Genomic DNA, 23,195 nt, shown 5'->3' with positions numbered 1-23,195 from the left:
AAAAAAAATCATTTTTTTCCACAAAAATGATTTTTTTTGCCCCCAATTTTTTATATGGGAAAATGGAAATAAATACATTTTCTTTTAATTTTATTATTTTTCCTAACTAAGGGGGTGATAACGGGGGGTTTGATTTACTATTTATGGCGGGTTTGTATGTTTGGCAGCTGTCATACGCTAAAAGACGCTTTTTATTGTAAAAATAGTTTTTGCATCTCCACATATTGAGAGCTATAATTTTTCCGTATTTTGACCCACCAAGTCATGTGAGGTCTTATTTTTTGCGGGACGAGTTGACGTTTTTATTGGTACCATTTTCGGGCACGTGACATTTTTTGATCGCTTTTTATTCCGATTTTTGGGACGCAGAATGAACAAAAACCAGCATTTCATGAAATTCTTTTGGGGGGTGCGTTTACACCATTCCGCTTGCGGTAAAATTGATAAAGACCTTTTATTCTTCGGGTCAGTATGATTACAGCGATATCTCATTTAGGTCGTTTTTTTATGTTCTGTCGGTTTTATGCAATGAAAACTATTTTATATAAAAAATATTTTTGCATCGCTTTATTCTGCGAGCTATAACTTTTTTATTTTTTCGCTGATGATGCTGTATGGCAGCTCGTTTTTTGCGGGACAAGATGACGTTTTCAGCGGTACCATGGATATTTATATGCGTCTTTTTGATCGCGCGTTATTGCACTTTTTGTTTGGCGGTATGATAATAAATCATTATTTTTTGCTTCGTTTTTTATTTTTATTTTTTAAGGGGTTCGCTAAAGGGGTTAACTAATGGGACAGTTTTATAGGGCAGGTCGTTACGGACGCGGCGATACCTAATATGTGTACTTTTATTGTTTTGTTTTTTTTATTTCCAAAAAATGGATTTATCGGGGGATTTTTTTTTTCTAATTTATTTGGCTATTTTCTTAAAATTATTTTAACTTTTTTTTTTTAACTTTATTACATAGTCCCAGGTGGGACATCACTGTCCTGTGACAGATCGCTGATCTGTCACATCACAGATCACTGTGACAGATCAGCGATCTGTCACAGGCACTGCTGCAGACTTCCTTATGCCTTCGCTTTGCAGGCACTGAGGAAGCCGGCTCCCTGCAGGCCCCCCGAAGGCCCCCGTCGCCATCTTGGATTCGGGGGCCTGCAGGGAAGGAGCTCTCCGCAGCAGCGCTGCACATTGCGCTGCCGTGGGGGGCTCAGGGAAGCACGGAGTGAGCCCCCTCCCTGCCGATGCTTCCCTTTAACCCCCGGTACACCGCGATCATGTTTGATCGCGGAGTGCAAGGGGTTAACGTGTCGGGGGCCCTGACACGCCCCTGACACATTGTGCTGGGTGTTAGCTGTGATAATTAGCTGACACCCGGCCGCGATCAGCGGCGCTCATCACGTGGGCGCCGCTTATCGCTGAGACGTACTATCCCGTCCATGGGCATAGGGGCCCGGGTCCCATGGACGGGATAGTACGTCTGATGTCAGGAAGGGGTTAAGTATATGTGCAGATTTAGCCTATATTTTGTTAATGAATGACAAATGAACATGCATATATTAATTTTATTTGACAACTTTATATAAATATATCCAAATAATTGGGCCTAACAGTATGGCACTTCAAAATACTGCAATATCCAAAAAGACAAAAGAAGTTGAGCCATAAAATACATAGCCTTTATTAACCCCTTAATCCCATATGACGTACTATCCCGTCCATGTGCCCTGGGACTTAATTCCCAGGGACGGGATAGTACATCATAGCGATCAGCGGCGCCCACGTGGTGAGCACCGCTGATCGCGGCCGGGTGTCAGCTGATTATCACAGCTGACACCCGGCACAATGTGTCAGGGGCGGTCACGGACCACCCCCGACACGTTAACCCCTTACACACCGCGATCAAACACGATCGCAGTGTACCGGAGGTTAAAGGGAAGCATCGGCAGGGAGGGGGCTCCCTCCGTGCTTCCCTGAGCCCCCCACAGCAGCGCAATGTGCAGCGCTGCTGCGCGGGGCTCCTTCCCTGCAGGCCCCCGAATCCAAGATGGCGACGGGGACCTTCGGGGGCCTGCAGGGAGCTGACTTCCTCAGTGCCTGCAAAGCGCAGGCACGAGGAAGCCTGCTGCACTGCCTGTGACAGATCACTGATCTGTCACAGTGATCTGTGATGTGACAGATCAGCGATCTGTCACAGGACAGTGATGTCCCACCTGGGACAATGTAATAAAGTTAAAAAAAAAAAAAATTAAAAAAGTGTTAAAATAATTTTTTTTAAAATCTCCAAATAAATTAGAAAAAAAAAAAAATATTCCCCCAATAAATTCATTTTTTTAAAAAAAAACAATAAAAGTACACACATTTGGTATCGCCGCGTCCGTAATGACCTGCCCTATAAAACTGTCCCATTAGTTAACCCCTTTAGCGAACCCCTTAAAAATAAAAAACGAAGCAAAAAATAATTTATCATACCGCCGAACAAAAAGTGCAATAACGCACGATCAAAAAGACGCATATAAATATCCAAGGTACCACTGAAAATGTCATCTTGTCCCGCAAAAAACGAGCCACCATACAGCATTATCAGCGAAAAAATAAAAAAGTTATAGCTCGCAGAATAAAGCGACGCAAAAATAATTATTTTCCAGGACGTCCACCTGACAGCACCATGGAAGACGTCCTCCTCCTCCTTACAGGGACAGGAAAGCACACGAGAGGTTAAAAGGCCCCGTCCCACCCCTTTCCCTCAGTGTCTTTCCTGTCCCTGCACGGAGGGACATACGAGAGGAGCAGGAAGATTACCGGAGGGCGCAGGGGGATCGGGCGGCCGGTCCAATCCTTCCCCCTGTCAGGATGCCCAGGGCCGACACTTCCCGGTGGCGAGTCCCTCTGCCCCAAAGCCAGGAGCAGGACATCGCTCCTGGAGGAAGCCGCTCCTCCCGGTGGAAGGCTCTCGGCTCCAGGCCGCGCGGCAGTCGCCCGGGTCCCCGCAGGGAGCGAGCGATGTGGGCGCCGGCGCGACAACTTACAGACCGCGCGGCGGTTGCGGCTGGAAGCTGGGCCCCGCACGCAGCCGGCGGTGTGGGCGCCGGCGATAGAGAACCCGGGGCAGCAGCTTGCCGCACCAGCAGCTCTCACCGCACACCAGCAGTTCACCGCATGCTAGCAGCTCACCGCACGCAACAGCTGCTTCAGTGGTATGGACCCAGAGGTGCCAGCCGACAGAGGGGTAAGTGCGCCTGGCGCAATCCAACCCCCACACGACCTTCCCCGCAGCCCAGGACAACTGACCCGACTATCCCTGTTCTGTATCGTACAGGAGAAGGGTACCCCAGCCCACCCGACAGAGGTTAAGGATTCGGTAAAGGCCATATCTAAGTCTGTCAGATGCCCGGTTTGCAGGGTAAAGCTGCCAGACAACTATACCAAGACTCTCTGCGGACCCTGCACTTCAAGGGTCGTAAGAGACGAGCAGCCGTCCCTCCTGGCCGAGATGCGATCCTTGATTCGGGAGGAAGTACAGGCCTCCAGATCCAGTCTCTCACGGCAGCAGTCCCCTAGTCCGGGGCCAAGCCGGAAGCGGCCGAGGTGGGAGATGGAGCTAGCCTCGGAGACAAGCTCGCCTGAGGGGTCAGACCCCTGGGACTCGGATCCCGAGGAGGGGGAGATCCCGACTGACAGGAGGGACCAAGGCAGGAAATACCTGTTTAAGTTAGAGGACACCGAGGACTTAGTGCAGGCGGTAAGGAACACCATGCAGATAGAGGATGTTCCAAAACCGCAGTCCCGACAGGACCTGATGTTTGGGGGACTGGTCGCTCGGAAACAAACTGTGTTCCCCGTAAGCGAACACATTAAGACAATGGTCCTAGAAGAATGGAAAGAGGCAGAACGGCGACTCGTACTGTCTCGGGACTTTAAGAGCCGACTGCCCTTTGACCCAGAGGAAACACGATTGTGGGAGGAAATTCCTAAAATCGATGTTGCTGTAGCTAGGGTGACCAAAAAAACCGCCATCCCCTTCGAGGACTCATCAAGTCTCAGAGACCCGATGGACCGGAAGGCGGATATTCTATTAAAGAGAACATGGGAATCGGCAGCTGCCCTTACTAAGGTTAACATAGCAGCCACCTCAGTGGCCAGGTCCATGTTCCTATGGGTGGGGCAGTTGGAAGAGGATTTATCCAACAAGACCCCTAGATCTGAGATCCTAGCTTCCCTCCCTCTGATGAAATCAGCCACTGCGTTCCTTTCAGATACGTCGGCCGAGTCAGTAAGATTCGCAGCCAGAAACAGCTCCCTTTCCAACGCAGCTAGGCGAGCGGTTTGGCTGAAGTCTTGGTCTGGGGATAACGCTTCAAAGGCAAAGCTTTGCTCCATCCCCTTTTCAGGCTCAAGGGTGTTCGGGCCAGCTCTAGATAGCATCCTAGAGCAGGTGTCTGACAAAAACAAGGGTTTCCAGAAGAAAAACCCAAACATCCCCAGTCCTTTCGTAGAGGGTCCTTTTTCAGGAACCAGACCGATTTTAGGAGCCAGGGTAGATCCAACAGGGGCTCCTTTAGAAACACTCAGAGCCAGGGGGGGAGAAGCAAAGCCCCTCTTTCTTTATCGCCTTATTGGGGGACACAGATTACCATGGGTGTATGCTGCTGCTGCTAGGAGGCTGACACTATGCAAAACAGGAAAATTAGCTCCTCCCCGGCAGTATACACCCACCGACAGATACCAAGTACCCCAGTTTGTGCTTAGTGTCTGTAGGAGGCGGACCGGGATCTCCCCAGATCCGCATCTAACCATTTTCTTTTAGGTTTTGTGTGTGTATTAATCTTTTCCCATTTATTTTCCAGATTCTACACCGGGAAACAGGGGGTAAATGTTCACCCTGCTTTCCCATATCATGCGGCTGAGCGAGCAATGTGGTGTTACCCACATCGCAGCTCTCAGGACCGCAGGCAGGACCCTTTCTCTATCACCCTCGGGTGCTACGGGCTGACTTCAGGTGGCGGGTCCTAGCCAATTCCCCTCCTCATGCCTCTCCCGGGACAGGGCTGAGAGGAAGACGGCGGTCACCGGCGGTGACTATCCCTTGCAGGCAGAAAGGTTTGGCGCCGTCTTCTGCACTATCCAGAGAGAGTGCGGGGCAGAGGACATTCATTCCCAGCGGCACCCACTCATCGCGGGGCCCCTGTGGTCATCCTCTTCAGGAAGCATGTGGACGTCAGGTAAGCAAAAAGCGCTACCATCAGTCCAATGCACACTCCTTACAGTTTGGTAGCAGAGTCTTCTTTGAATTTCCCGCCCATTCTATGCAGCCGCGCGCCTCTCTGCAGCCGCGCGTCTCTCAGCTCCCACGCCGGGTGCCCTTCCCTGAAGCAACAGGCAGCGGGGCCTCTCTCCCTTACCTCCCTCATCCACCGTGGCGTCACGGGCTCATCGCGCCAGGATCAGGGCTGCGGGGGCAGAAACCGGCGCGGCGCTGATTTTACTTTCAGTTTCTGTTCTGCTCCGGTGCGCGCTCACTGCAGAGCGCGCGTTTTGTTGGCGCCATTCCTTAGTCCGTCACAGGACTGCGCTCTATTCATGAATCCTTTCTCTCCTTATGACCCGCCCCCCCCAGGTCTCAGCCAATCGCGCAGCGCTGCCGCCCATCTCTAAGGTCCTGCGCCTCCCTGATTCCTCGTGTGACACATGCCAGGGATCTCAGCTTGGGGGACTCTTCTGCTGCACATCAGATAACGGTGTTGGTGACGATAGGCTGTTATTTTTTTCTGAGCCCCTAATTTTAGCCCCCGCGGCAGTACTCCCTATTCAGATACTGGCCGCAGTAATTCTGCAGTCCTTGCATATGTCCTACTCTGCAGGGGCTCCTTACCCTAGACCCGCCGCTACCCACTACGCCTGCGCGCACTGCAAAAAGAAGCGGGCGTCAGGGCAGTTGTCTCCCTTCTGCCCGTCCTGCAGTCCTTCCGTGATGTCTGCCCCACCGGAGCACCCCGAGTCCCGGGATGAGCGCACCCCTCCTCCTCCAGAGTGGGCTGCTGCAATGTCTCTCAGTCCCTGGTCCAGGTCTTGGAACGTCTTACGCAACTATCTTCAGCCACCTGTGCTCCGACCGCCTCTCACGGTGAGTCGTCTGCACCTGACCGCGACCTCCACAAGGACAGGCCGGATAGGATTGCTAGGAAGAGCATTATCTCTAGCTCGTCTTCCAGCTCGCAAGGTCCGTCCGCTCCACCCAGGCTGCTTTTCTCGTCTCCCTCGTCAGAAAACGACGGGATCTGACTCAGACGCAGATAACATGTTCAAGTCTCAGGACATGGTCGATAGTCTCATATCGGCCATTTTCAAAACGTTCGAAATAAAGGAAGATAAAGCTCCTCTTCAGGACGGCTCCGTCCCCTTTAAACGAGCAAAACCTTCCTCCCGAAACTTTCCTAACCACAAGGAATTCGAGACCATTTTATCCAAACACTGGGAGCCCCCTGAGAAGCACTTCTCAGGCCGCAGGTACTTAGACGTCCTGTATCCATTCGATGCGGACCTTCTTACAAAATGGACGAAAGCTCCCGAAGTCGACCCACCAGTTCCTCGTCTATCCTCTTTGAAGCATCTGGCGCCTCTTTCTGCCCTATTTTTTGCTTCTGCCTGGGTGGCAAAAGTCATTTCAGCTTGGGCAAAAATTCTTCACAGGGGCATTCTGTCGGCTGCCCCTCAGGACGAGTTGGAAGTTCTGGCAGACCAAATTAAACATGCGGGTAAATACCTTTTGGCCGGTTGCGTAGCAAGGGCCAACAGCAATATAGTGGCTGTACGCCGAGGTCTTTGGTTAAAGTCATGGAATGCGGATACCATTTCTAAAAAGTCGCTCACCAATCTGCCCTTCCATGGTTCTAGGCTCTTTGGGGCCAAGTTGGATCAAATAATTTCCGATGCCACTGGGGGAAAAGTACTTCCCTCCCCCAGTCTCGACCAAGACGCCTTTTTAACAAAGGGTTTTCGTCCGTTCTCGTCCACAGAGAGATCTGTCCAGCAAAAGCGCCCTTCCGCATCTAGGGAGCGAGAGCAGAAGAAACCATCTTACAAGCCCGCTCCCCGCTGGAGATCTAGAGGACAATACTCCAGGTCCTCAGGTGCCCGTTCCGGTAGGTTTGCCTCCAAGTGACGGGGCACCCCCACCTGGAAGTGTTTCCAGGGTGGGAGGCAGACTTTCCTTTTTCGTGGACGCTTGGGTCAGGGAAATCATCGCATCCGGTTACAAGATCGAATTTTCTTCCCCACCAGACAGGCGTTTTTTCCTGTCTCGACCTCCAAGACAACGGTCCCACATTCCAGGATTCTTTCAGGCCGTCTCTTTCCTTCTTTCCGCCGGAGTGATTGTTCCCGTTCCCTCAGACGAACGGTTTTTCAGGGTTCTACTCAAATCTCTTCGTAGTCCCGAAGAAAGACGGCTCCCTGCGGCCAATCGTGGACCTCAAATTGCTCAGTCGCCACGTGAAGAGTCTTCACTTCAAAATGGAGTCTCTTCGATCGGTGATAGCCTCAATGGAGCCCGGTGAATTTCTCTGCTCTGTGGACATACGGGATGCCTATCTTCACATCCCTGTTTGCTTGCAGCATCAGAAATATCTCAGGTTTGCGATTCAGGAAAGTCATTACCAGTTCACGGCTCTTCCCTTCGGCCTAGCCTCCGCCCCCCGTGTTTTCTCGAAAGTGATGGCGACGGTCATGGCCATCCTTCGATCCAGAGGGATTCTCATCATTCCTTATCTGGACGATCTCTTAATCAAGGGCTTGTCCCGTCAAGACTGTCTCCTAAGTCTTCAGATAACCCTGGATACTCTCGGCCGTCTCGGATGGTTAGTCAACAAAGAAAAGTCCATTCTCAGCCCCACTCAGCGTCTGACCTTTGTTAGGCATGGAATTCGACACGAATCTGGCCTGGGTGTTTCTTCCGAGGGGAAAAATTTGCGTCTCTGTTCAAAGGGATTCGAGCCCTCAAACGGCCAAAGTCCATTCCCCTTCCATTCTGCATGAAAGTTCTGGGGAAGATGGTAGCTTCCTTGGAAGCAGTGCCCTTTGCACAGTTTCACTTCGCCCTCTTCAGCTGTCCCTCCTTTCAGTCTGGGACAAGACGACGAGGTCCTTAGACAGGCCCATTCTCCTTCCTCTCAAAGTGAGGCAATCCCTCACTTGGTGGACAAGGTCTACGTCAGTCCTCCAAGGGAGGTCCTTCCTCCCGCTTCAGTGGCAAGTCATCACCACCGATGCCAGCCTCCTGGGTTGGGGAGCGGTTTTTCTTCAGAGGACGGCCCAAGGACACTGGAACCCACAGGAAGCTCTTCTTCCTATCAATCTGCTCGAGATCAGAGCAATCTTTCTGTCCCTTCTTCGCTGGCAACCCCTTCTCGTCGGCAGCCGATCCGCATTCAGTCGGACAACGCCACGGCTGTGGCGTACATAAACCATCAGGGCGGCACGCGCAGCTACCAAGTCATGTCAGAAGTGGCCAGGATTCTGCGCTGGGTGGGACGTTACGTCCCAGCAATCTCCGCCGTTCACATTCCAGGGGTGGAAAACTGGGCAGCCGACTCTCAGTCGTCAAGACCTAGCGTCAGGCGAATGGTCTCTCCATCCCTCAGTCTTTGATCAGATATGCAAGCGCTGGGGTTATCCGGACGTCGACCTCATGGCACCTTGGATGAACCACAAAGTTCCGCGCTTCGTAGCCAGGTCCAGGGACCCTCTAGCCGTCGCTTACAACGCCCTAGTAATTCCGTGGTCCCAGTTCCAACTACCTTATCTTTTTCCACCTCTTGCCTTGATCCCAAGAGTGGTCAAGAAGATAAAATCGGAAGGCGTTCCAGTAATTCTTGTGGCTCCAGACTGGCCAAGAAGGCCTTGGTATGCGGAACTGGTGAACATGCTCGCGGACGTTCCCTGGAGGCTTCTAGACCGTCCGGATCTTCTCTCGCAAGGCCCCCTTTTCCACGAGAATTCTCGGTCTCTGAATTTAACGGCATGGCCGTTGAGGCCGCAATCCTAAGAGAATCAGGTTTTTCCAACCAGGTGATTCAGACAATGATCAAAGCCAGGAAGCCGGCCTCTTCCCGCATTTACCATAGGCATTGGAAGGTTTTTTTTTTGTTTTTTTCTTTCCGTTGGTGCGGGTTTTCTCCAGTCTGGCTTAGATTCGGGTCTGTCTCTCAGTACCCTCAAGGGCTAGGTTTCTGCCTTGTCTATCCTCTTTCAAAGAGAGCTCGCTTCCTAAACGCAGGTTAAGACGTTCCTCCAAGGAGTCGCTCATGTGGCTCCTCCTTATCATTCACCAATAGAACCGTGGGATCTCAATCTCGTTCTTAGCGCTCTTCAAAAGGCGCCGTTTGAGCCCATCCAGGACATTCCTTTCTCACTTCTGTCATGGAAGGTAACCTTTTTGATCGCCATTACATCCATCAGAAGAGTTTCTGAGTTAGCAGCCTTGTCATGTCATTATCCTTATCTGGTGCTCCATCAGGATAAGGTCGTCCTCAGGCCTGTTCCTTCCTTCCTACCAAAGGTGGTTTCCTCCTTTCACATCGACGAGGATATCGTTCTTCTATCGTTTTGTCCTGCTCCTTCTCACCCTCTTGAGAAGTCGCTCCACAAACGGGATGTTGTTAGAGCCTTGCGTGTCTACCTCGCTAGGACTGCTTCACTTCGTCAGTCCGATTCATTGCTGGTCATCTCAGAAGGTCACCGGAAAGGGCTTCCGTCATCCAAATCCACGATCGCTCGCTGGATTCGTTCTACCATTCAGGAAGCATACCGACTTCAGGAAAACGGCCCCCTCTGGGAGTGAGAGCTCACTCCACCCGGGCCGTGGCGGCTTCGTGGGCAGTTCGTCATCAGGCTTCGGCTTTGCAAAATTGCAGGGCCGCAACCTGGTCATCCTTGCACACCTTTGCGAGGTTCTACAGGGTTCATACCCAGGCCTCGTCTGATGCAGTTGTTGGTAGGAAGGTTCTGCAGGCGGCGGTGGTTCTGCAGGCGGCGGTGACTCACCGGCCGACCTAAGCCTTTCCGGTTCTTTCGTTCCTTTTTGCTGTTCCCGGACTGCTTTGGAACGTTCCATGGTAATCTGTGTCCCCCAATAAGGCGATAAAGAAAGATGGATTTTTGGTTCTTACCGTAAAATCTCTTTCTTGGAGCCTTCATTGGGGGACACAGCACCCTCCCTGTTTAAGTTGTACCGTGTTGGGCTTTGAGCTCCTTGTTGGGTTGGTACATATGTTTAAAGTTCCGTGGCTTCTCCTACTGCTTTCTCACCAACTGAGGTACTTGGTATCTGTCGGTGGGTGTATACTGCTGGGGAGGAGCTAATTTTCCTGTTTTGCATAGTGTCACCCTCCTAGCAGCAGCAGCATACACCCATGGTAATCTGTGTCCCCCAATGAAGGCTCCAAGAAAGAGATTTTATGGTAACAACCAAAAATCCATCTTTTCGCGTCATCCTCCAGGTCTAGAAGGCAATGACGCCATAGGTGTCGGGAGAAGACTGCGACGATTCGCAGCAAGGTGGCGCCAGGTAACCCAGAACCGGTGGGTCCTCAGAACCATCACAGAAGGGTACAGCATAGAATGTTATTCCCCTCCCTCCGACAGATACATCGCCCCCACCGTAGTCCCGGAAGACTCTACCATGTGGGCAGATCTACAGGACCTGCTCAGGTCAGAGGTCATAGTGCCAGTTCCGCAGCAGGAGAGGGGAAAAGGTTATTACTCTTCCCTATTCTCCATTACAAAACCATCTGGCGAGGCCAGAACAATCATAAACTTAAAACCCCTAAATGCCTGGGTGGTATTCAAAAGGTTTCAAATGGAATCAATACACTCAGCGATTCAACTTATAGACAAGGATGCCGTCATGTGTATTCTGGACCTGAAGAGTGCATACTATCAGGTCCCCATCCATCCCTCATCTCAAAGCTTATTAAGATTCGCAATCAGTCTACCATCCCGGACCTGCCACTTCCAGTTCCAGTGCCTTCCGTTCGGGCTGGCTTCGGCCCCCCGAATATTTACAAAGCTGGTAGCGGAGGTGGTAGCCTACCTGAGAAATCAGGGAGTCATTGTAATACCGTATCTAGACGACTTTCTCCTAGTCGCAGGATCAGAAGAAAGGCTCATTCAGGACAGGAGCCGAACGATCAGAACACTGGAGTATCTCGGCTGGCTGATCAACGACCAGAAGTCAGACCTAAAGCCAGAAAGCAGGAAGATCTTCCTGGGAGTCCTTCTGGATTCAAGAGACAGAATATCCCAGCTACCGAGAAAAAAGCAGCAGACAATTCAAGACAGAGTCAAGGGACTACTGAGACATCGCTCCTCCATAAGAGGTGCAATGGAAGTTCTGGGTCTGATGACGGCTTGCATTCCATGCGTCAGATGGGCCCAGTCCCACTCGAGGCCCCTGCAAAAGCAAATCCTCGCAGGATGGAACAGGCGTCAGGATCCTTACCAGACACGGTAAGAAGATCCCTGCGGTGGTGGATACAGCCCCAGAACTTACAGGTGGGCGTGCTATGGACATCCTCGCCGTACGTGGTAATCACCACAGACGCCAGTACGTGGGGATGGGGAGCCCACGTAGAAGGGAGAATTTTTCAGGGAAGATGGCCGGTCAGCATCAGAAGCAGATCCTCCAACTTCAGGGAGCTCTATGCGCTCTGGGAAGCCCTGCGTCAGAACCGGTCGGTAGTGAGAAATCGACATGTCCGGATATTGTCCGACAACACAACGGCAGTCTCATTCCTGAAGCACCAGGGAGGTCTGAGACATCGACCACTCCAGGCACTCGCAGGACGAATATTCGCCTGGGCAAAAGAGGTGGTCCCCTCCATAACGGCAATCCACCTAGAGGGTTCTCAGAACGTAGTAGCAGACTATCTAAGACAGCGGGTCAGCCCGACAGTGGGAACTAAACGAAGAAATCTTCCATCAGCTTTGTCAGCGTTGGGGGACCCCCAATATAGACCTGTTTGCAAACCGGAAGAACTCAAAGGTCGCCAGATTCTACTCCTTGAACCCAGCAGACCACCCGGACGGAGTAGATGCCCTGATCCAGGCCTGGACGGAACCCCTCTTGTATGCATTCCCACCACTGGCGCTGATACCAGCGGTACTCAGGAAGATCTGCGAGGACCGCGCGTCGGTGATATTAATAGTGCCATACTGGCCAAAGAGAAGCTGGTTTCCGCTGCTAGGAGCCATGGCAGTAGGAAACCCAGTCGAGCTACCCCTGAAGGGAGCTGTTATCCACCAGGGGCTGATTCGCCATCCAGACCCAGCAAGGCTACGCCTCTCGGCATGGATCCTGAAAGGGACATCCTGAGAACAAAGGGCTTATCCGAGCAGGTCATATCCACTCTACTGGCCAGCAGGAAACCGGTAACATCCGCAATCTACAAAAAAATATGGAAGAGATTCTGCCTGGAAGGTGGCAGGTCCGACCTCTCGGCAGGTACTCCTGACCTCCCTAGTGTCCTAGACTTTCTGCAGTCGGGATATAATAAAGGGCTTAAACCCAGCACGTTAAAGGTCCAGATTTCGGCTTTGAGCCCCTTCTTCGACTACCCTTTAGCCTCCCATCCTTCGGTGGTAAGATTCATACAGGCCACGCAGCGTCTTCGCCCCACAATTAGGCAGCTCACCCCGCCCTGGGACCTCGGCCTGGTACTCAGATCTTTATGTAGGGACCCCTACATGCCTAGTGATAGAATGTCCTTTTCGACTCTCTCTCGGAAGACTGCTTTCCTTGTAGCCATCACCACGGCCAAAAGAATAGGGGAGATCCAGGCCCTGTCCACCAAGGATCCATATCTCCAGATCAGAGACGATCATATAACCTTCAGATTAGATCCGGCTTTTATCCCCAAGGTAGCCTCTTACCAGAATATAAATCAGGAGATAGTGCTACCATCCTTCTGCAGCAATCTCCGCAATGAGAAAGAACAGTGTTTCCACTCCCTAGACGTAAGACGGCAGTTATAAGCTATCTAGAGGCCACCAATGACTGGCGTATTGACTCAAACCTGTTCATCCTCTTCGGGGGTAAAAATAGGGGGAGAAAAGCCTCTAAGGCGTCCATCGCAAGATGGATCACATCAGTAATTTCAGACGCCTACCAGTCGGAAGGCGCCAACCCACCAGATACCTTAAGGGCCCACTCTACTATGGCAGTTTCAGCCTCAGTCGAGCAGATTTGTAGAGCGGCAACTTGGGCCAGCCTGAATACATTTTGCAAGCACTACAAACTTGACGTGCTATCAGGCCAACATACCGCATTTGGGAGAAAAGTTCTCCAGGCGGTGATCCCACCCTGAGGAGGTGCTTTGGTACTCTCCATGGTGCTGTCAGGTGGACGTCCTGGAAAATAGGTATTAGACCTACCGGTAATGATGTTTCCAGGAGTCCATCCTGACAGCACGGGTAGTTCCCTCCCGGATAGTTTGTTATGTTATGTCATATGATGTAATATGATGATACCATTAAAAGAGTTATAGCATTATCCACGCTGTGGTACTTGTTAAGTCACTGAGGGAAAGGGGTGGGACGGGGCCTTTTAACCTCTCGTGTGCTTTCCTGTCCCTGTAAGGAGGAGGAGGACGTCCTCCATGGTGCTGTCAGGATGGACTCCTGGAAACATCATTACCGGTAGGTCTAATACCTATTTTTTATATAAAATAGTTTTCATTGCATAAATGCGCCAAAACATAAAAAAAGACCTAAGTGAGGTATCGCTGTAACCGTACTGACCTGAAGAATAAAGCCGCTTTATCAATTTTACCGCACGCTGAATGGTGTAAACGCACCCCCCCAAAAGAAATTCATGAAACCCTGGTTTTTGTTCATTCTGCGTCCCAAGAATCGGAATAAAAAGCGATCAAAAAATGTCACGTGCCCGAAAATGGTACCAATAAAAACGTCAACTCGTCCCGCAAAAAATAAGACCTCACATGACTCGGTGAGTCAAAATACGGAAAAATTATAGCTCTCAATATGTGGTGATGCAAAAACTATTTTTACAATAAAAAGCGTCTTTTAGCGTGTGACAGCTGCCAAACATAAAAACCCGCCATAAATCAAACCCCCCGTTATCACCTCCTTAGTTAGGGAAAAATAATAAAATTAAAAGAAAATGTATTTATTTCCATTTTCCCATTAGGGCTAGGGTTAGTGCTGAGATTAGGGTTAGGGGTGTGTTAGGGTTAGGGTTGGAGTTAGAATTGGGGGTTTCCACTGTTTGGGCACATCAGGTGCTCTCCAAATGCAACATGGCGTCTGATCTCAATTCCAGCCAATTCTGAGTTGAAAAAGTCAAATGGTGGTCCTTCCCTTCCAAGTTCTGCCATGCGCCCAAACAGTGTTTTACCCCCACATATGGGGTATCAGCCTACTCAGGACAAATTGCAAAACAACTTTTGGGGTCCAATTTCTCCTGTTACCCTTAGGAAAATAAAAAATTGGGGGCAAAAATATCATTTTTGTGGAAAAAAAAGATTTTTTTATTTTCACGCCCGGGGGTTATAAACTTCTGTGAAGCACTTGGGGGTTCAAAGTGCTCACCACACATCTAGATAAGTTCTGTGGGGAGTCTAGCTTCCAAAATGGGGTCACTTGTGGGGAGTTTCAATAGTTTAGGTACATCAGGGGCTCTCCAAATGCACATGACACCCGCAGACCATTCCATCAAAGTCTGCATTTCAAAACGTCACTACTTCCCTTCCGAGACCCGACGTGTGCCCATACAGTAGTTTTCTCCCACATATGGGGTGTCAGTGTACTCAGGACAAATTGGACAACAACTGTTGGGGTCCAATTTCTCCTGGTACCCTTGGGAAAATAAAAAAAATTGGTGACTAAAAGATCATGTTTGTGGAAAAAATACGATTTTTTTATTTTCACGCCCGGGCGTTATAAACTTCTGTGAAGCACTGGCGGGGTCAAAGTGCTCACCACACATCTAGATAAGTTCCTTGGGGGGTCTAGTTTCCAAAATGGTGTCATTTGTGGGGGGTTTCCACTGTTTAGGTCCATCAGGGGCTTTCCAAGCGTGACATGGTGTTCGATCTCAATTCCAGACAAAAACGTCAAATGGTGCTGCTTCACTTCCGAGCTCTGCCAGGCGCCAAAATAGTGGTTTACCCCCACATGTGGGGTATCAGCGTACTCAGGACAAATTGCACAATAACTTTTAGGGTCCTGTTACCCTTGGGAAAATAAAAATTGGGGGTGAAAAGATCATTTTTGTGGAAAAAATATGATTTTTTAATTGTACCGCTGTACGTTATAAACTTCTGTGAAGCCCTTGTGGGTTCAAAGTTCTCACCACATATCTAGATAAGTTCCTTGGGGGGTCTAGTTTCCAAAATGGGGTCACTTGTGGGGGGTTTCCACTGTTTAGGTACATCAGGGGCTCTCCAAACGTGACATGGCGTCCGATCTGAATTCCAGCCAATTTTGCATTGAAAAAGTCAAACGGCGCTCCATCCCTTCTGAGCTCTGACATGCGCCGAAACAGTGGTTCCCCCCCACATATCAGGTATCAGCGTACTCAGGACAAATTGCACAATAAATTTTCCAGTCCAATTTCTCCTTTTACCCTTGGTAAAATTAAAAAAAAATTGAACCTGAAGTATTTTTTTGTGAAAAAAAAGTTAAATGTTCATTTTTTTTTTAAACATTCAAAAAATTCCTGTGACTCACCTAAAGGGTTAATAAACTTCTTGAATGTGGTTTTGAGCACCTTAAGGGGTGCAGTTTTTAGAATGGTGTCACTTTTCGGTATTTTCTATCATATAGACCCTTCAAAGTGGCTTCAAATGTGATGTGGTCCGTAAAAATAAAATGGTGTTGCAAAAATGAGAAATCGCTGGTCAATTTTTAACCCTTATAACTTCCTAACAAAACAAATTTTGGTTCCAAAATTGTGCTGATGTAAAGTAAACATGTGGGAAATGTTACTTATCATGTTTTTTGTGTGACGTATCTGTGATTTAAGGGCATAAAAATTCAAAGTTGGAAAATTGCGAAATTTTCTAAATTTTCGCCAAATTTCCGTTTTTTTTCACAAATAAACGCAAGTTATTTGAATGAAATTTTACCACTAACATGAAGTACAATATGTCACGAGAAAATAATGTCAGAATCACCGGGATCCATGGAAGCGTTTCAGAGTTATTACCTCATAAAGGGACAGTTGTCAGAATTGTAAAAATTGGCCCGGTCATGAACGTGTAAACCACCCTTGGGGCTTAAGGGGTTAAAGCACAATAGCCAAGCAATAAAAACACTATAAAAGGAGATGCAAGTCCAATATAGCCAGTCAAGGTAAATATGTACAAATTGCCATGTGGCAATGGGACGAAGCTAGAGCGAAACGTGCGTCGGGGATCTGTGCCTCACAAGGTTGTATGTTTCCTCTATGCACTTTCTCAATTACTATGTTCTATACGATGTGAGCTGCTGAGACCACTGCGCTGTGGACATTGTTTACTACTTCAGCATTAGTTTTTCTCAGCTGTATTCAGTCTTTTTCTGCTATTGCACCATATGCCATATATATAATCATATATTGGAAACATATTGGTCTGCGTTTATACTGTATACTTACCTCATTTTGTGAGGCTATTCTTGGATATCTTTTTTTACACTGGGAGACCTATTGTGTATATGTGTAATATGTAGTCTTATTGGTATGTGCTGCTATTTATTTACATGCATTGTGCATTAACTTACTATTAGTAGTGGTCAGTAAACTGTCTATGTGGAACATTTTTCCTCACTATTTTGTACAAAGGGGATATAGATTTTACTATGTAGGTAGTCTTTAATTAGTACTCACTATGTTATTACTCTAAGTTTATATAAATAGTAAACACAATAAAGTTAGTGCTGCACATTAGATGAGTCGGCTGAACCTGTTGATTTTAGTTTCCATTGGCTTTTTTTTGGCACTGATGTGTTTGATTGCAGCTCAATAGACTGTCAGTCTTGAGATGTCAGAAGAAAGAAGTACTGTGCATGTAAAATTTCAGCATGCCTATGATAAGTTTTGCATGTTTATGGAGTAAAGCGCTTGAGGGAGAAGATATCTAAGATCTAAAACGAGATTAAAAATAAAATAACATGTACCGTAAAGATGGCCAAAATATTGGGCAAAAATCTTTGCAGGACCCTGGTGGTACGGGCACATCAGTTGTCCTTGTTCAGCAGACCCAGAGTCCTGCGAACCTAAAACCTGCTGTCATCTGTAGTGCTTCTCTACTGATTAGTAGTTCACCGTGATGCAAGTATGTTGTTTTGCCGTTCTTTCTAATTAGAAGAGACACTAGGGGGGTGCTGATATAAAGAATTTGGTTAACTGGGCTCTGGTAGAGTAGCCACAGACTTCCAACATACTGTCATGTGGCAATGGCAGCATTCACAGCTTTAATTTAGGTTGGTAATCTTCTTTACATCTGTATGCAGAGTTTCATACCATGATATCTTTTAAACTACTCATCATATGTATTTCTCTTATTTGTCACTCACTTGTCATCTATTGTGATCTGTTGTGATATATACAGGTGCACTGCACTTATAATATAGTTTAATTATTTTTGTGCACTGCACTTTATCTATTTTCATATACCGTATATCTATTATTGCTATAGTTGTTTAAATACTATTATACTCCACAATACCCTGCATTTTATAAGTATATTATATTTCTTGTACTGTCATTATGCTGTGCATGCTGTCCTGCCTTCTCTTTTTAATTATGGTAATTTTTTTCTATTTTATTATGTCTTGTAACTGTGTTTTTAATCAGTCTTGTCAATATTTGGTGTCCCTAATAAAAAATTGAATTATGTGGAATAAATCTTATTGTTTATATTATTGTTCAAGTAGTTTTTTCTTTTCTTATATCCTATTGTTTCTGCTTGGATAGTGTTTAGTACAACACATATTTCTATGATAATATTTTGGGGATAATTTCCTTCTTATCTAGGTTTAAAACGAACTTCCAACATGACCAGTGTACTAGAGTGCTCCAAATCTTTTTGATCTATCATATAATCAAGCCACACTTATTTAAAGAAGCCCTCCTCCCATCAAAGGTTTTATCCTGTTAATATATTGCAATCACCATATTATACAGCACTGTGTACTTACAATTGCTCATTTTGCTTTTCTCCCCAGTTAATTCTTCTATTTTTCCTGCTCTGTGTAGTAACAGGACGTCTCTTGTCCCCGCAGAAATCATCCCCCTCTTCAACTCCTGGCCCAGCTGCTCCGCTCTGCCAGGGACTATCACAGTGACTTATGACTCATACAGGGAAACTGACCTCCTGTTTCTGCATAAAACTTAGAAGGATTCAGCTATTCTGTTATTAATCATGTAATGTCATAGAGCTAATGAAAAAGAGAATTAGCTGGGTAGAAAGGCAAAATGAGTAATTGTAAGATCGCAGTGCTATATAATATGATGATTGCAATATATTAAGAGGATAACAATTTTGATGGGGGGAGGAGGAGGAGTGCTTCTTTAACTTAGCAGGAAGTAATAAAGGTGTAAAAATCACAGTAGAGTATAAACTGGATGATAATTAAATGATTATCTGTTATAACCCACTTCCTTATAACATGTAACAATCATTGTGTTATGTGTTAGGCTGTGTGCACACGCTGCGGATTAGGTGCGGATTCATCCGCGCGGATTTTGTACAATCCGCAGGTGAAACCGCAGGTCAAAAGACCTGCGGTTTTACCTGCGGATTGCTCTGCGGTTTTGCCCTGCGGTTTTTCATCTCCTCAATGGAGGAGATGGCAAACCGCAGGAGAATCCGCAGAAAGAATTGACATGTCAATTCTTTCTGCGGATTGAAAACCGCAGATAATCCGCGCGGAAAATTCCGCACCGTCTGCACTGCGGTTTTTGATTCCCATAGGGAATCATTGTACTGTACACCGCAGCAGAAACTGCTGCGGGTCCGCAGCGGCCAAAACCGCTGCGGAACCGCAGCAAAATCCGCAGCGTGTGCACACAGCCTTATAATCCAAAGTTTATAGAGGAACTGTCTCGTGCCACTATGTAATTATTTTACCAGGGGTAAATGCCGCTGTTCTCCTGAATGTATCATTGTCTTACTTTTGCTCCTGTTCCTCTCTGTTCCTGAGGTATGGCCCCTCTTCCCTGTATATAAATCTAGTCTAGTTAGGCAAGTGGACGTGATCCTCAATTATTCTGTGTGCAAGTCCTTTTGCTGCCAGGAGTTTCTTGACATAGTCCTGGCTACCAGAGGCGCGCAATGTTCATAGTTTACTTTTGACATGAATTTGAAATTCTTATTGTGGGCTAAGTTGTCATATTGGCGATCCTAATCATTGTTTGACAGCTGTCTCTATGCACATGCACTAGGGACTACAGAAGGACAGTTTGTACAGCATTTCATGTTCCTATGAATAGGAATAATAGAGAATGTAGAAACTGTGTTGCTTTTCCTGATGGCAGCACATGATTGTATCTATGCTTTTTTTTTTCTCCCTCAGGTGGCAATGAAGCACCCTTCTGCAGTCACCGCATGTAACCTGGACCTAGAAAACCTTATTACTGATTCCAACCGCAGTATTGCGACCCTCGCTATTACAACACTGCTGAAAACTGGCAGTGAGAGCAGTGTCGACAGGCTCATGAAACAGATCTCTACCTTTGTATCGGAGATCTCTGATGAATTTAAAGTAAGCAAACCTTTAATGATTGTTATATTTTATTTTAGATGCTTACAGCACAGATCACTTTGAGAAAAAGTAAATGTATGTTTGACAAACTTGTTAATTTGCATTGGGCATAATTGCAGTTATTTACACATCGAATGGATGTAAGCAATGTAAAAAAAAATAAACGCAGAATGGGCCGAGTGCTATACAGTCACTTGCTACCACCAGAATACCGTTTTTATTGTAATGATAACTGTTATTTCTGTCTCTTAATGTATTGACCATGGAGAAGGGTTTAAGTTAACACTAAACAGGTTTTAATGCTAAATAAGATTAGACTCAAAATATTGTCTAAGTTTACCTTTTTTTTTTTTTTCATTTATATAGGTTGTGGTTGTTCAAGCAATTAGTGCCTTATGCCAGAAATATCCACGCAAACACACAGTCATGATGACATTCCTATCAAACATGCTTAGAGATGATGTGAGTACCTGCATGTTTCTAGATAAATGATTGATAAAATCACCACCAGTTTTTTTCCGGTCCAATGAGCAATAGAAACGCATGGTTGGATAAGGTGTTCGGAGTGTTCAAAAAAAATGTGTTCCCGTCCCCACATCTTCATGTCTCGCGGCTGTTTGAGGGCCGCAACAAAAGCAGGGATTGTCTAACAAACAGGTAATCCCAGCATATACTGCGGATGTCGAACAGTCGTGAGACATGCAGCATCGGGGGCTTAAACGTATTTTTCAAGCACACCAAAGTCACTCTGTTAGCATCCAAGCATGCCGGATAACACCTTATCTGAGCACGTTTGCTCATCAGTAGTAGTCATATGTGAACTTTTTACACATGAGCTTCTATAGATTCCTTCAATTCTCTGTAATAAACTCTATAGACTAAACTGACAAGCTTGTTTTCACACCTGTTTAAAGGCTTGTTCCCATTATTCAGAGTTATCACCCGTCTTGCAGTCGCAGCCCCACCGATCCCAAAAATGTGGCTCTAATCCCTGTTGGAATTGAGCAGTGCATGTGCACATGTGCTCTGTTCACTTGGGGAGACTGACAGGGATAGGCGCACATTGTACTTTTTGTATGATGGGAATACATGTTAATGAGCAGTGCCACGAATAACTTTTAGGCGACATTCTTATGACCATGGCAGATTTGGCTTCAGTGAAATTAGTATAGTAATAATAATTATCTTTATATCATCTTTATATAGTGCCAACATTCTGCAGCGCTTTACAATTCAGAGGTTTATAGACAACAGTCTATAGCATATAGATTGTACATTCTGTTCTTTTTTCTATCGCTTCATTGGGGGACACAGAGACCATGGGTGTATGCTGCTGCCACTAGGAGGCTGACACTATGCACAAAAAATTGTTAGCTCCTCCTCCGCAGTGTACACCCCACCGACCGGCAGGAAATTCCTCAGTTTAGCTTAGTGTCAGTAGGAGGTGGACACGGGTCTTTCGTTAGACCCATATCTACCTTGATGTGCTTCGTTCCTTTTCAGGTTTCCGGAGGGATACAGTGTGAAGAGTCACAACTGTACTCCCACAAAGAAGCTATGAGTACGGCGTGTACTGCCACCCCGTATCCTCATAGCTCTCCGTGCGGACCAGAAGCTCAGCACAGGTGCATGCCAGCAACGGATGGTCCTTGCCCCCTGCCTCCCACCCACTCGCCCACCAGAGCCTGTCGGTCGGACGAGGCGCGGACACGGGAAAGATTACAGACAGCGTTGGATAAAAAAGGTACCTTTATGGAGCGGCGCCAAGGCAGCGCCGCAGGTTCTTATATGCTGCCCGCACCTCCCGACGGTCGCCGCATTTCATCTAGGCCCCGGCTGCGGTGCCGGCCTTGTCCCCCTGCCTGTATTCATCGGGGGCTTCATCTTAGAGCACGGTTCTAGCGGCGTCTTCTTTGTGGGTGGCCGCGGCAGCGTTGCGGGACTTTCGTGCCGCCCCGTGCTGACAGGCGGCCGTCGTCTCAAATTTAGTTCCCGGCTTCATTTTGGGCCTTCGCGCTCGTCATGGCCACGCCCCCCGTTCACTCACATAGGCCGGCTGCGCTCCCGCCCGTTCCTAGGCCCTCCCACCGCCTCTCTTGACCTGTGGCTGGGTGGGGGGGCGGTTTCCCTTGGTTCAGGCGGCTAGCTCCGCCTTTCTTCTTGTCCCTCCTGAACTGCGCTTTTTCCTTCACCTCAGACTGCCGCCATCTTTGCAGCCTGTCAGCCAGAGACGAAAAACATGTCAGTTACCCCCTGCTGGGGCCCTGCAATTTTCACGAGCCTAGTACATCGCTTTGGGGACACCGGACAGTGAGTAGTTCTGCAACTGCAGACTGACACCCTCCTCTGCCTTTCTGTCCCCCAACCTTCCGGCATTTCTTCAGGGTCCTTCTTTTCTTCCTTCATTATGCCTAACTCTAAGGCTGAGCGTGGCCGTCCGCCGGCCCCCACGGGCTCTCTAGTCCAGTTCTTCGCATGCTCCTCTTGCAATCGCAAACTTCCCTCAGGTCAGCCTACTCCCCTCTGCCTGGACTGCAGCAATCCCATTCAGCATGACCCCGTCCAGGAGCCATCTATTGCGTCACGTGAAAGCGAACCCCCCATTCCTGGTTGGGCTTCGTCTCTTTCGCAATCTGTGGCAGACCTCACCAGGGTGTCTCAGTCCCTAGTAGCCGTCCTTGATAAGTTGCCCCTGGACACTTCTGCAGGGTCCAGCAGTTCACATGAAGCTCCATCTGAGCCAGCCAGCAGAAGCCGCAAAAGGTCCAGACAGGATCTCCGGCCGGGATCCTCTCCTAGCCTCACATCCCCACATAGTCCTTCCCAGCAGTCGCCCTCCCGTGCCTCCTCACCCGAGTCAGGTGAAGCGTTCTCGGATATGTCATCCGAAGAGATCTTAGAGCTGGATTCGGACCAGGATGCGGACATGAAGGTTACGGTACAGAACCTCATTGCTGCGATTAACCACACCTTCGAAATCTCAGTCTCCCCTGCGAAATCCTCAGAACAGGAGGTTTCGTTCAGACGGGCTGAAACACCTTCCAGGGTCTTCGCCTCCCACTCTGAGTTTGGCAAGATCCTTACCAGGGAAAGAGAAAATCCGACCAGGCGCTTTCAAAGAGGGAAGCGCCTCAGCGTGTTATACCCGTTTGCCAAAGAGCTCACCGACAACTGGTCTGCTTCCCCCTCGGTAGGCGCACCCGTGTCCAGACTTTCTAACAACACGGTCCTCCCGATTTCAGGTGTGGCGTCACTAAAGGATTCTAATGATAGAATTATAGAATCTTTAGCGAAGTCAACATTCGAAGCGGCTGCAGCTGTGCTAAGCCCAGCCTTCGCTTCATCTTGGGTAGCGAAGGCCATAGCCACTTGGGCAGAGGATCTCCACAAGGGCATCCTAGATAAGGCCCAACCAGAGCAATTGGCCGAA

General features: G+C 48.1%; 1 protein-coding gene across 1 annotated transcript in view; it reads left to right on the top strand.

Annotated features, from left to right (window-relative positions):
• Positions 1-23,195, top strand: part of COPG2 (COPI coat complex subunit gamma 2) — a 147,797-nt gene that overhangs the window by 84,518 nt on the left and 40,084 nt on the right. The window contains exons 12-13 of the mRNA XM_073580979.1: positions 19,577-19,765; positions 20,132-20,227. Of these exons, the coding sequence (XP_073437080.1) occupies positions 19,577-19,765; positions 20,132-20,227 (285 nt within the window). The remainder of the gene's footprint in view (positions 1-19,576; positions 19,766-20,131; positions 20,228-23,195) is intronic.

Source organism: Dendrobates tinctorius, unplaced genomic scaffold (genome assembly GCF_039654945.1).
Source record: "Dendrobates tinctorius isolate UK_male_01 unplaced genomic scaffold, ASM3965494v1 ptg000066l, whole genome shotgun sequence".
Taxonomy (NCBI): Eukaryota; Metazoa; Chordata; class Amphibia; order Anura; family Dendrobatidae; genus Dendrobates; species Dendrobates tinctorius.
Note: the sequence above shows the minus strand (reverse complement) of the source record. Positions and strands in the feature narration are given on the sequence as shown.